The 15,397-nt window shown below is 47.1% G+C and overlaps 1 protein-coding gene and 1 pseudogene across 2 annotated transcripts in view; one reads left to right on the top strand and one right to left on the bottom strand.

Annotated features, from left to right (window-relative positions):
- Positions 1–1,956, top strand: part of LOXL4 (lysyl oxidase like 4) — a gene marked incomplete at its 5' end in the record, with an annotated part of 151,957 nt that extends 150,001 nt beyond the window's left edge. The window contains one exon of the mRNA XM_082268366.1: positions 1,684–1,956. Coding sequence (XP_082124492.1) covers positions 1,684–1,754 — 71 coding nt within the window. The 3' untranslated portion in view covers positions 1,755–1,956. The remainder of the gene's footprint in view (positions 1–1,683) is intronic.
- Positions 1,957–8,136: 6,180 nt separating this feature from the next.
- On the bottom strand, positions 8,137–9,395 carry LOC309564488 (N-acetylneuraminate-9-phosphate synthase-like; annotated as a pseudogene). The gene has a single exon. The product of its transcript is annotated as an N-acetylneuraminate-9-phosphate synthase-like (transcript).
- Positions 9,396–15,397: the final 6,002 nt, after the last annotated feature.

Below are 15,397 nucleotides of genomic sequence, written 5' to 3'. Positions count from 1 at the left end.
GGTTAACTTTATTGGTGATCAGTGGGTTAAATGTATCCCTAGGGGCGTGATTCTAACTGGGGGGCGTGGCTTGTGATGTAACTACAGAGACGTACGATCCTACATAGCAGGATCGCATAGCCTCTGCACTTACATCAGGGAGAATGACAGACAGCTGTGTTTACATCAGCCGTCCGTCCTTCTCCCTCTCCTGCGGGAGATCGCGAGTGACCGGCGGATATCGGAGCCGCCGATCACACGCGCGGGGATGTCCATGAACGAGCGGGGGCGGAGGCGCACGCTTGCCACCCACAGGTTCCTGGGCGAGCAACGTAGATCTAGCCGCAGTAAATAGTCTTGCGACGGTCGGCAAGTGGTTAAATAGAAAAGAAGGTGTTTTACACTTTTTTTTTTTTTTTTCATTTCTTTCGTTTTTCCTGGTTTCTGGCCTAGGCTAAAATGATGTTGTACATCCCAGCAGTCTTTGTGGGTAGAGGGGCTTACTCAGCTACACACACCTTCCTGTCTGCGTGCCTAAGCTAAGGGCAGATGGATTCCATTAAAGTAAAGGCTATGTACAGTACACTCTTCTGCTTCCTCCAGAACTCAATGCAGAACTCCCAGCTGTGTCACTCTAAAATGATTTGTAGCAATGGCCCATAACAGGCAGGGACTCGCAACCCCTATACTTGTAGAACGTTGGAGTGACACAGCTAACACATTTCCAGCACTTCCTCCCATGGTCATTGAGCCCAGCACCACCTCTTCAGGCCCTGCCAACCCGCCTGGCTGCAGCTGTCCCTTTCACTAGCCCTCCTGGTTAACTTCTCCACAGTCCTCCAGACTGACACTCACCAGCCCATCTGGCTGACTTCTCAGGAGATCTCCTGGATATGCTGACTTGCTTCTGCTGTCCTCTCCTTGCTCCTGTGCCTCCAGGAAAGGATTCCTTCATGTGTTGTAGAGGGCCCTTCAAGCACCCGAGCCCCAGGCCCAAAGTCACCCCCCCCCCCCAGACTAGGGGGGCCCTAAATTGCCACCGACAGCCTCCTAAGCACTCCATCTTCCACCCGTCTGCCCCTGCTGGCCTGACCCATGCCTATTTATGAGGTGTTTACCCTTTTCCAGCCCCTTTTTGCTGGGCATTGGCTGGGGCCCTCATAAATATGCCAAGCAGCTCCTTCTCCTAGACTCCACCCACTACATCTGGAAACTTCTCAAACAGAGGGAGGCACCAGAGATGCTGTTTGCTGAGTCATCCAGCCTCCATGACTCACTTAACCCTGACCCAGATTCAACCCAGGCCAATTTACCTACACTAACAGCTAACTATATACACTAGCACACTAGCTAGAGGGTGCTAGAGCTACATGAATCATCTGCCCTTACTCAAGATGGCCAAGGCTAGAAATGCTAGAGGGGGGGGGGGGGTTGAAATTGATTTTTCAGCAAAATAAAGCATGGAGACATGGACTTGGATGAAGACATGGATGGATGAAGAAGTTTGCTTTGAGAATTAAAAATGCATTTTCAGTTTGTGGTGCTCAGATGCATTTTAAGGTTGCTTTAATTAGTGATATGTGTCTCATTTAATACTAATAATGTATCGTATCAATTTATAAGTTGTATCATAATGTTACATAATGTGAGATTATCACCCCAGTGAAGGTCTCCCCATTTAAGGCAGTCTCTGTCTCTCCTCAGGTGATGCATACAGCGCAGATCTGGAAGAAGAGTTTGAGAATCAGCAAAGACTCTCCAACAACCTGGTGTAGCCCTCTGGTGCTTCCGGGACATCTCATGGACTTATTCATGCCAGATACTGCTCCAGACTCCAGCCCAGGTTCAGATGAGGTTCAAACAAGTCACAACTGGAAAAACGTCAATCTCAGGTCTTCAGCCAACACATGGAATATAAACTGACTTTGTTTACATGGCAGCTCTTCTAAAGGAGGAGAAAACCACCCACACACAGGATTGGACATTTGATTGGGAAATCTGCTCTGAAAGTGATATTTACAAATATAATTAAGTTAAAGTGAATAAGACACGGTTTCATGATGTCATCTGTGCTGTCTCATATTTCTCTGTTATAACTGGTTTTACAAGATGGTGCTCAGCTTGTGCTCCTTTGGCACTTATTGTGTAGCAGACAGGAGGCAGCCATACCTAGGTGCTCCCTCAGCGAAGGACAATTGTTCTGTAGACCAAGTGTCAGTAATCAGCAGCAGGGATGGCCAGATCTGTGTGGCTACATTCAGGAAACTGGGACCAGACTATATATGCTTTAAGTATTAGGATTTATTTACATCCATCCAACACCAGCAAACAGCAAACGGGAAGATATAAGTGAACCCAAACCAAATGACGAAATGTCTAACTAACAAATAAACTATATACAATATATACAAAATGGGGAACACAGAAAAGCAGGGAAAAGCTGGGGGTGCAAAGAACATTTGGGAAGGGGGAACCAAGACTGTGATCAGGAACAAGGGGAAGCAGGTAAGAGGCAGCAGTGTACAGGATGCAGGGCAGAAGCAAGATCAGGAGCTAGGTTCAGGATAAGTTAGCATGCAAAATTGGGCTATCAGGCAAAACACTGAAGCAAACTGTAATAGTAGAGGAGGGACTGAATACTCTCCCAGCAGCCAGCAGATCTCAGCAATCAGATGCTGACTGCTGGAAAGGGTATTCAGTCCCTCCTCTACTATTACACTTTGCTTCAGTGTTTTGCCTGATAGCCCAATTTTGCGTGCTAACTTATCCTAAACCTAGTTCCTGATCTTGCTTCTGCCCTGCATCCTGTACCCTGCTGCCTCTTACCTGCTTACATTTGCTCCTGATCACAGTCTTGGTTCCCCCTTCCCAAATGTTATTTGCACCCCTTTTCCCTGCTTTTCTGTGTTCCCCATTTTATATATATTGTATATAGTTTATTTGTTAGTTAGACATTTCATCATCATTATAAGTTAGCACGGAAAGTCAGGATAAGTTAGCCCGCAATATCGGGCTATCAGGCAAAACACTGAAGCAACGTGCAATAGTAGAGAAGGGACTGAATACCTTCCCAGCAATCAGCATCTGATTGCTGAGATCTACTGGCTGCTGGGAGACACTTGCTGGTGAACACCAGAACTAAAACCTTCTACTCCAGAAACCACGGTGCCACTAGCAGGTAACCCAGGTCCTATGACTGGGGTCCAGCATTTAAATTTGTTTTTTCACAGTATCTAACCTTTTTCTGCACTGCCCACCCCTCTTCTTTTTCTATATTTTTTTCCTCTGATCTTTTGGGGGTGCCTGGCATGCCCTATAAATGCCGCTCTATGTTAGCCTACGCTTCCATGCACACATAGGCAATTAGAGCCAGAAAAATGCACTGCCAGTATGTCCAGGAGCAGCAGTGTTTTGGCAGAAGAAACACTTGGCCAGTTTAAATGTGTGTTAAGGCTAGGTGCGTCAAGTACTTGAACCAGGGGCGTGTATTCCTGGATAGGAGGAGCGGCAGCATATTATAGAGGAACTGATCTATCAATTTTTCTCTTGCAGCCACTGAATGTCTTTGGGAGGGGGAAGAGGGGAAACAGGCTTTCAGCGGTTGCAGGAGGAAAATGGAGAGATTAGTTCCTCTATATGCAGCCACCCCTGTCGCTCCTCCTATTCAGCTTTTTTCTGCTGTCCCGTGTGTTCTCCAGCCCCCTGTGCTCTTTCCCAGCCCCCCTGTGCTCCCTCCTGCCCCCCCCTTCCCCTCTTCAGCTGACTGCTGCAGGGGGTCTGGCGGGATAGAGAGTGGCATTGGCAGCCCGTCCATATTGGCTTGAGGGGCACCGCCCCCTAAATCACTGCACCTAGCCCCTAATCTACATGCAGTATGCTGGACGCATGGATTTTAATGTTTTTTTTTTTTTTTTAGGCACATGATTAGAGCCTGAGGCTCTAATTGGCTTAAAAAAAGGGTGGGCTCAGGGTGCAGAGCACTGCGCCCTGAACCCACCCAGTTGTGTGACAATAGCGAATTAATATTCGCTACTGTCTTCCTGATTCTCCTCCTGGCCAATCAGGAAGCGGGTCCTGAGACCTGATTGGCCAGGGAGTCTTAGGACTCTCGGTCAATCAGGTCTCAGGAACCATTTCCTATTCGGCAGAGAGGAAAAGCAACGGCCACAGGAAAAGGAGTATCTGGAGCACGGAGCAGCAGCCGTACACCAGATCCTTGTCATCAGCCTCCTAAGGTAAAGATGCCTCTGAACTTCGTCGTCCTGTCCGTCTCCCGTGGGGGGAGAGGTGTTTGTCGTTGGTCTGCCGCCCCCCTCCCCCAAAAATAGTGAGCACCAGCCGCCACTGGAGAGCGGGAAAGGAGGCGGTAAATGTGTCATTTACCAGCCTCTTCCTTTTCTGAATGGAGAGTCAGTGATCTATACTGATTACTGACTGTCCATTCATAACTGAAACATTGTAAATTGTGTTTCCTATACTTCAGTTTGTGAATGACCTGGAGGCTACTCAAAGGGAGGGCCTCAATCTCCTTTCTCAGTCTCAAAGGTGGAAAATCAGAGGTCTGTTTAGAAACCTAATATCTCACCAAACCCCCCAACGGGGCTCCTAGAAATAATTGTACAAAATAAAAATAATAATAATAATAAAAAAATAAAATAACAAAAATAGAAAAACTACTGATACCAGTGGCAGAACTACCAGGGTCACAAAGATCACACTTGCGACAGGCCCTGGTGTTCCGCCACCGAGCTCATGGGGAAGGGCCCTGGCCAGGGGTCACTTAAAGGTTTCTTGCACTGGGGCCCTAAAGGTTCTAGTTACTCCACTGACTAGAACATGAATTAATTTCAATGCTCAGAATAAATTATTATGAAATTAAACACCCAAGCACTTGACGCACCAAAACGCTGCTGCCAGGAGCAAAGGCGTTTAGGAGAGCTGGGCAAACACTCTGTGTGCATGAGGCCCTTTAATGGATCTTGCTGTAGCACAAGTCATTTTTAAATGGGCAATAGGGAACACAATTATGTAAGCATGGACTTCCACAGGGGCTGTAATAGCCGTGATCTCTAGCGGTCTCATGTTACAGGCCTCCAGTCCATGACTGTCTGCTAAATATTGTCCCCAGTTTCCAACAACTTCTTTAGCGTGTTTGTAATCTTTGAATATTTAGTATTGCATTACTGCAGTCTGACAGTTCAAGGAAGTATCACATTTATAGAATAATATGTGTAGCCATTCAGTGAGGTCAGAAGCTGTTCTTGAGGACCCCCTATATTAAGTAAGTTCACCAAGACTGATATCTGAGGACATGTTTGGAGTTTAAAACTCTAGGAATGGCTGTGCTCATTCACCTATTCACATATTCTTAAAAAGCAATAAATACGATTTAAAAGAAGCCCCCACTTACCTCTGTAGCTGCAGACACTGTGGAGCAATAAAGCCATTTAAAAGGGAATTTTTTGGCCATGTTCTATTCCAGTGTTTCTCAACTTTATTTTAGTTAGAGCACCCTTTAAAATTATAGACAATCTCAAGGCACCCTTTAAAATTATGGAAGTCTCAAGGCACCCCACTCTGTTCTGGTTGTGGAGAGGTGCAGTGTGGTGTGGTGGAAGAGAACACTTGGAGACCAGATGCAGGAAGCAGAACTGTATTGAATTTAAAGTTCAGAAATACACAACAAACCTGTCAGGAAAGCAACTCGACCGAGAACACTCACAGGATGCCACGGTGAAGAGAATTAGCAGTAAGTCTTGGGTGTCCCGACAGCATCTGTCTTGAGGGGGCGAAATGCGGCTTGTTTGGCCTGTGGGGAGGCTTCCAGGAAGGATGGAACCCTTACCTGACGCTAAACACTGTCCCTGACAGACGGGAAACCTGTCCCTACTCTATTCACATGCAAAATGCACGCCACACCTCTTAAAAGGCTCTGCCTGGCCCAAGATGGCTTCCAGAGTCACATGGGCAACCAGCATCTAATCGATTAGCTGCCCCTTGTGACCCAGGAAACCATAGAGGAACCAGGTTCCCTCTTAACTTCCTCTCCCTCTGCAATGCCCCAGCAGTAAAGTGACCACCTGCAGTGGAGAAAGTAGATTGCACTTGCCTACATGGTAACAACACAAAATTTGGGACTTTCTTTGTGATAATAGCAAACAGGACAAGAGGGTCAATCTTCCACGGACAGCAAAAAAACTTGATAGGGGGTCTAATCCCTCTCCACTCTATTCAAAACTAAAAAAGCTTTTTCCTTTGGTTATACTTTAATATTATTTTAAAAAGTCATCCACTACAAAATAGGAATCTCATGTTTCTTGACTGGGGGTGGGCAGTGTGTACAATTATCATTACTGCTGCAGCCCCGGTCTAAAGATTCCACACTAGAAAAAAAGAGTTCCATGACCAGTTATATCTCAGTTACACCGACTTCAACAAGTTGTCCACCGACACCAAAATCAATGGCAGCAAAGGTTGGTGAAGCCCATATCCCAATGGAGTAATAGTTGGACTTTCAGCATTCTTGGTAATATGCCGCAGCACATGGTAGTGCATCACATAGAATGCGTCAGACACAGCCCCGTCCATTGGGGGCGCAGGGGCGCCGCCCCCCCCCCCCCATCCATGCGCCCGGCCCCCTAATCTACATGCAGGGTGCTGGACGCATAGATTCCAATGGGAGATTTTTTTTTTTTAAAACACGTGATTAGAGCCAGAGACTCTGATATGTTTCAAAAGAGGGTGGGCTCGGGGCGCAGAGCACTGCGCCCTGAGCCCACCCAGTTGTGTGACAATAGCAAATGAATATTCGCTATTATCACACTGACTCTCCTCCCAGCCAATCAGGAAGCAGGTCGTGAGTCCCCTTTCCCAATTGGCTGAAAAGGAGCAGCAATCTTACTGGCCAGTGGCCAGGAACAGGCAGAAGAGACACGGCTGGAGGAGGACAGCGGCTCAGCCATCCAGCACTCCCCGGCTCGGACAGGAGGTAAGGAGGAGGTAAGGAGGCAGACGGGGGGAAATGTGTCACCTGACTGACTGACCCGACCAAATGGGAGGGGGATGGGGTGGGCATTGGTTTGCGCCCACAACCCCCCCCCCCCAAATTACCGAGCACAAGCCGCCACTGGAATGCGTTATTGAAGAAGGGAATCAGAATGCACTAATACAGGCAGGGAAAGTTACCACAATGAGCTGGTATGAACAAGCTACAACTAATTGGCTACGCATGATAATTTATTTGGGGGTTTGGCTCACTAGCCAGCTGCATATAGGTAAAAGGGCAAATGAAAACAGCTTCTTTTCTATATGAAATAAAATAGTCCATAACTTTGGTACATAAAAAACAAAACTTTGGCTCACCTTCAGCATAATCGTGCCCCACTACGGGGTTTAAAGTCCCCATCTGCTGCAAGAGTCCACAAAAGTCACAAGAACCCAGCAGCATACAACTCACAGCCCTCTCACAATCCTGTTGTTCCATTCAAAACCTCATGGACACTTGCTGGCTGCTACCTGCCCTTTCCAGCCCTCTCCCACGGGTGGGTTAACCCTTTCAGGGCCAAATTACTTGTAGCCAGGGTCAGAGGCTGTTTCCCACTCAAGATCTCTCTGAGCCTTTGAATTCTGGGACCCATAGCAGGACTTTCCTGGGAAGACTGTGAATCAGCCTTCTCCTTTCTCAACTGAATACTCCAAAAACCCATACCCACACAGCTGAGAATCCCTGAGTATTCCACACTCCTAGAGGGACCACAACGCAAACAACGGAGACAGAGATCTCCCATCCTGGACCCAACCCCGGCGTCCTGTACAGCTAAGATGATGTCTGCAGCAAAAAGTAAACTGAGGGGTTGCATGTGAGAAGATGGTTAACAGGTAGCTAACAGACAAGTGTGATAAGATAGTAGGTGAATGAAGATTTTAAAACTTAACAGGAAATACCAGTAACAGAAAAAATGTCTGGGCCGCAACTAAACTCCCACCGCACCCACTACTGATGATAACACCAATATTCATACTAATAATAATCATAATACAAATCAGATCCACCTGATAGCAAATTCTAGTTTATAACAAATATTTTTTTTTTTTGATCAGCACTGGTTTAATTTTTTTTTTTTTTTTTTTTTGCAATATAAACAAGACTGAAAAATTTTGAACAAAAACCCAATATTTCCAACTTTGTTATAAAACATATCCTTATAACATGTATTGGTAAGGTAAGCGAGTACAGGAGAATAAAATTCTGATGGGTGTCACTCTGTTTAGTTAACATTTAGTTCTTGTGTTGTAGTTCTCAATTGCCTCTTCTGTGAGAGATTCATCTTCCTCTATATCTCTCTGAACAGTCTTGCCTTCAAGGTTAAGAATCTCCTCTGGGGGGAAGCCACGTGGATCCGCTACCTTTACCGTCAACATGTTGAGAGTGATCACAGACCCTGCGGGAATTTTGGTCTTTGCCACAACAGATTTACCAAGCTTGTCCTGACAAGCCATTTCACAAGGCAAAAGCCGTTTGTCAACAGACCCCATGGCTTTCTCCACAGTCCTAATAGCTCTGACCAGCTCAGCCAGTTCACTTGGCTCCAATGAAGCCTGATGGTCATTTCCTTTCCAGGTCTTATCTAGAGTTACATGGCGTTCAACTACTTTGGCACCCATGGCAACAGCTGCAACTGTAATGGCAATATCAGTTTCATGACTGGAGTATCCAATAGGGATATCTGGGAAGGCTTTCTGGTACCCCTGTATTACACGTAGATTGACATCCTCTGGAAGAAGGGGATATGCACTAGTACACTGGAGTATACAGAAGTTTGGATTGATTGGTTTTACAAGTTCATAAACTCGGCGCATGGTATCCATTGACTGCATGCCACTTGAAATTACCATAGGTCAACCTTTCTGGGCTGTCTTTTTTAAATAGATCAGATTATTTGTGTCCCCTGATCCAACTTTAAAGAATGGAACTCCCAGTTCGTGTAGAAATTCCACTGCCATCTCATCCATTCCAGAGGCTGTGAAATAAATGCCTACCTCCTTTGCAAACTTTTGTAGTTCCTGATATTGATCATGGCTGAACTCCAGGTGACGCTTGTGTTCTCCGTATGTCTTTCCCCAGGAGTGTGGAGACATGTATGCCCTTTCCAAGGCTTTTTTGTTGAATTTGTGCTCTAGTTCACTTTTCTGGAACTTTGCACAGTCTGCACCACAATCCTTTGCCATGCGAATGATCTTCTTGGCGATCTCCAGGTCTCCCTGGTGATTCTGCCCGATCTCGGCTATGATAAAGCATGGCTCATCTCCCCCCACCTTGCGGCCAGGACACAGCTCGAATTCTAGAGGCATTGCAGCTAAAGCTTGTGTGAACGGCCGGGCACACGACGAACGGGCATGGGCAGGATTTGCTACAGGATCTCCGCAGCCTATATGCAGTCTGTCAGTCTATAACAAATATTATTCTCAGTGTAACACTGAACACTTTACAACCCCTCACCACATATATGTGACAAACCACAGTCTATACACTCACCGGCCACTTTATTAGATACACCTTGCTAGTACCGGGTTTTACCCCCTTTTGCCTTCAGAACTGCCTTCATTCTTCGTGGCATAGATTCAACAAGGTGTTGGAAACATTCCTCAGAGATTTTGCTCCTTAGTGACATGATAGCGTCACACAGTTGCTGCAGATTTGTCGGCTGCACAGCCATGATCCCGTTCCACAACACCTCAAAGGTGCTCTATTGGATGAGATGTGGTGAGTGTGTAGGCCATTGGAGGACAGTGACCTCATTGTCATGGTGAAGAAACCAGTGGTGAGATGATTGGGGCTTTGTGACATGGTGCATTATCCTGCTGGAAGGAGCCATCAGAAGATGGGGACACTGTAGTCATTGTAGCGGAGTAGCAGTATGATCCACGATATCTCCACTGGTAGTCATGCACAGCATACAATAATCCTGGTAGCGTATAATATTCCCAACCCTCCAATAACCAGACGACACATGGCTTGAAGGTCAAAACTAGACTGCTTTTTTTATTGAAAAACACAGGGATCTACACTCAGCCAAAACCCCTCCCTCTTCGAGACATTCCACACACACAGCTGAACATCCCATAATACCTTACTCTGCCAGACAGAAACAATAGGACAATAGGAGGCAGGTATTTAACACTAACAAACCCCTACTCATCTCCTGAGGGACACTGCTCAGACATATGATAGTCCCAAGTGAGAGAGTTCTCACTCTCTCCACACAACCCACACTACAAACACTTGGTTCTTAAAGGTATACACATGCAATACACATAATGCATACACAAAGGACAATATACAGTGGCTGTGTTTGCCACAGTCATAAAGGGATGGACATGGTCAGCAACAATACTCAGGTAGGCCGTGACGTATGAACGATGCTCAATTGGTACTAAGGGGCCCAAAGTGTGCCAAGAAAATATCCTCCACACCATTACACCACCACCACCAGTCTAAACCGTTGATACAAGGCAGGATGGATCCATGCTTTCATGTTGTTTACACCAAATTCTGACCCTACCATTTGAATGTCGCAGCTGAAATCGGGACTCATCAGACCAGGCAACGTTTTTCCAATCTTCTATTGTCCAATTTTGGTGAGCCTGTGTGAATTGTAGCCTTTAGTTTCCTGTTCTTAGCTGACAGGAGTGCCACCCTGTGTGGTCTTCTGCTGCTGTAGCCCAACTGCTTTAATGTTTGATGTGTCGTGCATTCAGAGATGGTATTCTGCATATATTAGTTGTTAGGAGTGGTTATTTGAGTTACTGTCACCTTTCTATCATCTCGAACCAGTCTGTCTATTCTCCCCTGACATTAACAAGGCATTTTTGTTCACGCAACTTGTCGCTTACTGGAAATGTTCTCGGACCATTCTCTGTAAACCCAGGAGATGGTTGTGCGTGAAAATCCCAGTAGATCAGAAGTTTTTGAAATACTCAGGCCAGCCCATCTGGCACCAACAACCGTGCCACGTTCAAAGTCACTTAAATCTCCTTTCTTCCCCATTCTGATGCTCGGTTTGAACCTCAGAAAGTCATCTTCACCCCGTCTAGATGCTTAAATGTATGGAGATGCTGCCATGTGATTGGCTGATTAACAATTTATGTTACCAAACAATTGAAAAGGTGTACCTAATTAAGTGGCTTCAGAGCAAGTAAATACTGTATGTAAAGTCCATCAATCCACTCAGAAACTCTTCTCAGTGCTCCTCCATTTACTCATCTGATGAAACGCGTAGGGAGGAGACACGCACACACGCTACCACGCATGCTCAGCCGAGTGTCAGTCATCTTTGTTACTGGAGGAAGACCTGTTTCCTGTCCATGGTGTTTTTTACATGTTGTTCATTACAGTATCTACCCAATTGTAAGTGTCATTTGTTTTATTATATCACGTATGTTTACATTATGACACTATGTGGAGCCTTTTACTTTGCATATTCCACAATCTATCGTGATCTATGCTGATGTCTCTTTTCCTGCCATGGGGTCCATCTCTACTGCTTAGTTGAGCGCATACTTACCCTACTCAAGGTAAGGGGGTCACTGGCATTCTGGTAAGCCTCTACTGAGGGCATCTTTTGGTGTCATCTTGTCTATCCCTGGATTCCTTTCCAGTCTAATCACAGAGTTTCCAGTCTCATCACAGAGTTTTTGGGACTTTTATTTTTCCTATTTTATTTTGGAAGTTCATAATAATTTTTCACATTTTTGTCTTTGGACTATTTATGGACATTATTTATTGTGTATTCATCACTACTTTTTTTTTGTCACAATTTATTTCATTTATTTTGTGTATTATTTAAAGGTGCAGTCAGTGGCGTAGCGTGGGTTGTCAGCGCCCAGGGCAAGGCAAGTAATTTGCGCCCCCTAACCTGTGGACTTTTAGCATTCCCTGAGTCGCTTCCTACAATAGTAATGACCAGCCCGATTCCTACACTGACCACTACACTAACCTACCTGATTCCTACACTGACCACTACACTAACCTACCTGATTCCTACACTGACCACTACACTAACCTACCTGATTCCTACACTGACCTACCTGTCCACTTCACTAACCTACCGGATTCCTATACTGGCAACTGCACTGACCTCTACACTGACTGACCTACCTGATTTCTACACTGTCCACTACAATGACCACTGCACTGACCTACCTGTCCACTGCACTGACCAACCTGTCCACTACACTAATCTACCAGATTCCTACTCTGTCCACTACACTGACCACTGCACTGACCTACCTGATTCCTAAACTGGCCACAACAGGAACCTACCTGATTTCTAAACTGACCTACCTGTCCACTACACTACACTGACCACTACACTACACTGTCCAGGCTGGTCAGTGTTGTGTAGTGGTCAGTGTAGTGTAGTGGACAGTGTAGTATAGTGGTCAGTGTAGTGCAGTGGTCAGTGTAGGGCAGTGGTGAGTGTAGTGTAGGGGTCAGTGTAGCGTAGTGATCAGTGTAGTGTAGTGGACGGTGTAGTGTAGTGTAGTGATCAGTGTAGTGTAGTGGTCAGTGTAGTGTAGTGGTCAGTGTAGTGTAGGGGTCAGTGTAGTGTAGGGGTCAGTGTAGTGTAGGGGTCAGTGTAGTGTAGTGGTCAGTGTAGCGTAGTGATCAGTGTAGCGTAGTGGACGGTGTAGTGTAGTGATCAGTGTAGTGTAGTGATCAGTGTAGTGTAGTGGTGAGTGTAGTGTAGTGATCAGTGTAGTGTAGGGGTCAGTGTAGTGTAGTGGACAGTGTAGTGATCAATGTAGTGTAGTGGTGAGTGTAGTGTAGTGATCAGTGTAGTGTAGGGGTCAGTGTAGCGTAGTGGACAGTGTAGTGTAGTGGTCAGTGTAGTACTACACTACACTGACCACTACACTGTCCACTACACTACACTACACTACACTTCACTGACCACTACACTACACTACCCACTACACTACACTGTCCACTACACTACCCTGACCACTACACTGGTCACTACACTACACTAACCACTACACTACACTACCTACTACACTATACTACTCACTAAACTACACTACCCAGTATATTACACTACTCACTACACTACACTACCCACTACACTACACTTCTCACTACACTACCCACTACGCTACACTACTCACTACACTATCCACTACACTACACTACCCACTACGCCACACTACACTACCCACTATGCTACACTACCCACTACGCTACACTACACTACCCACTACACTACACACTACGCTACACTACCCAATACACTGTCCAGTACACTAACAACTACACTACACTGTCCTACCTACCGTATTCCTATACTAATGACTACACATCGTGACCCCAACTGCTCTGTCCTAACTCACCTTAACTCTGACCCTAACTCACTCTGTCTGTCTATCTCTCTGGCTGCTGCCTCTGGCTCTGACACACTGCTAGACTATAAACGGGACGTACCTGAGATCCAGCAGAGGAGGAGGAGAAGATTGTGTGGTGGAAGTTCACAGTAAGCCGGAAGCGGGACTCCTATGCGCGCCATATGTGCCACCCGGAGGAGAGGAGGAGAGGAGAGGGAGAAGATGCTAGAGGCGCCGAGGCAGGACTCCCGTGCGCATGTGCCACCTGATCACTGACAGGCCAGCCCCCCCCTCCCCCCCCTGCTGCACATGACCCTATTCGCCCAATAACAGGGCGCAACGTAACATGGCTGTCTGGGGACACTGTAATAAAATTAAGAGAATAGGCAGGAGTGACACACGGGCGTGAGATTTCGCCCCCCTAAATGTTGCGCCCGGTGCCGCCGGCCCCCCCTGCACCCCCCACGCTACGCCACTGGGTGCAGTTAAAGCAGGGATGGGGAACCTTTTTCTGCCAAGGGCCATTTGGATTTTTGTAACATCATTCGGGGGCCGTACAAAATGTATGCATAAATGTAATAGGCATTGCTTTGCAGCAAAAAACTCTGTAAAAAATTGCGTGACTTTGAGGTCACAAAAGTGTGAAAGGGGCCTTCAGTAATCAAGATATAGTGTGCCCCCTTTCAATACAGACTGACCACAGCGTGCCCCCCTTTCAATGCAGACTGATCCCAGCGTGCCCCTTTTCAATGCAGAGTGACCACAGCGTGCCCCCTTTCAATGCAGACTGACCACAGCGTGCCCCCTTTCAATGCAGAGTGACCACAGCGTGCCCCCATCAATGCAGACTGACCACAGCATGCCCCCTTTCAATGCAGACTGACCACAGCGTGCCCCCTTTCAATGCAGACTGACCACAGCGTGCCCAATTTTAATGCAGACTGACCACGGCATGCCCCCTTTCAATGCAGACTGACCACAGCGTGCCCCCTTTCAATGCAGACTGACCACAGCGTGCCCCCTTTCAATGCAGACTGACCACAGCGTGCCCAATTTTAATGCAGACTGACCACGGCATGCCCCCTTTCAATGCAGACTGACCACAGCGTGCCCCCTTTCAATGCAGAGAGACCACAGCGTGCCCCCTTTCAATGCAGAGAGACCACAGTGTGCCCCCTTTCAATGCAGACTGACCACAGCGTGCCCCCTTTCAATGCAGACTGACCACAGCGTGCCCCCTTTTAATGCAGACTGACCACAGCGTGCCCCCTTTCATTGCAGAGAGACCACAGTGTGCCCCCTTTCAATGCAGACTGACCACAGCGTGCCCACTTTTAATGCAGACTGACCACAGCGTGCCCCCTTTCAATGCAGACTGACCACGGCGTGCCCCAGTTTAATGCAGACTGACCACAGCATGCCCCCTTTAAATGCACACTGACCACAGCGTGCCCCCTTTAAATGCAGAGACCACAGCGTGCCCCCTTTCAATGCAGACTGACCACAGCGTGCCCCCTTACAAGGCAGACTGATAACAGCGTGCCCCCTTACAAGGCAGACTGACCACAATGCAGAGATCATTGTGCCCCCTTCAATGCAGACTGACCACAATACAGAGATCATTGTGCCCCCTTACAATGCAGACTAACCACAATGCAGAGACCATCGTGCCCCCTTCAATGCAGACTGACCACAATGCAGAGATCATCGTGCCCCCTTCAATGCAGACTGACCACAATGCAGAGATCATCGTGCTCCCTTCAATGCAGAGTGAACAGCATGCCAAGCCCCCCAGACCAGTGCACTTGACTTACCTGTTGTAGCGGTGGCTTCCTCTCTTCAGTCCCCGCGTCTCTTCAAGTCCTCCCGCGTCCCGCCTCCTCCTCGGCCAAATTGGCCAAGGAGGAGGAGGATCTGTGAGACAATAGCGAATTTTCATTCGCTATTGTCACACAAATGGGCGGGCTCGAGGCGAATGCAACGATTGTGCAGGCCGGACGTAACGATCATGCGGGCCGCAGGTTCCCCACCCCTGAGT

The sequence above is a fragment of the Pelophylax lessonae genome, assembly GCF_965119305.1.
Source record: "Pelophylax lessonae genome assembly, chromosome: 9".
In the NCBI taxonomy this organism is placed as follows: domain Eukaryota; kingdom Metazoa; phylum Chordata; class Amphibia; order Anura; family Ranidae; genus Pelophylax; species Pelophylax lessonae.
The sequence above is the reverse complement of the archived record's forward strand: the minus strand, read 5'-3'. Positions and strand labels throughout refer to the sequence as shown.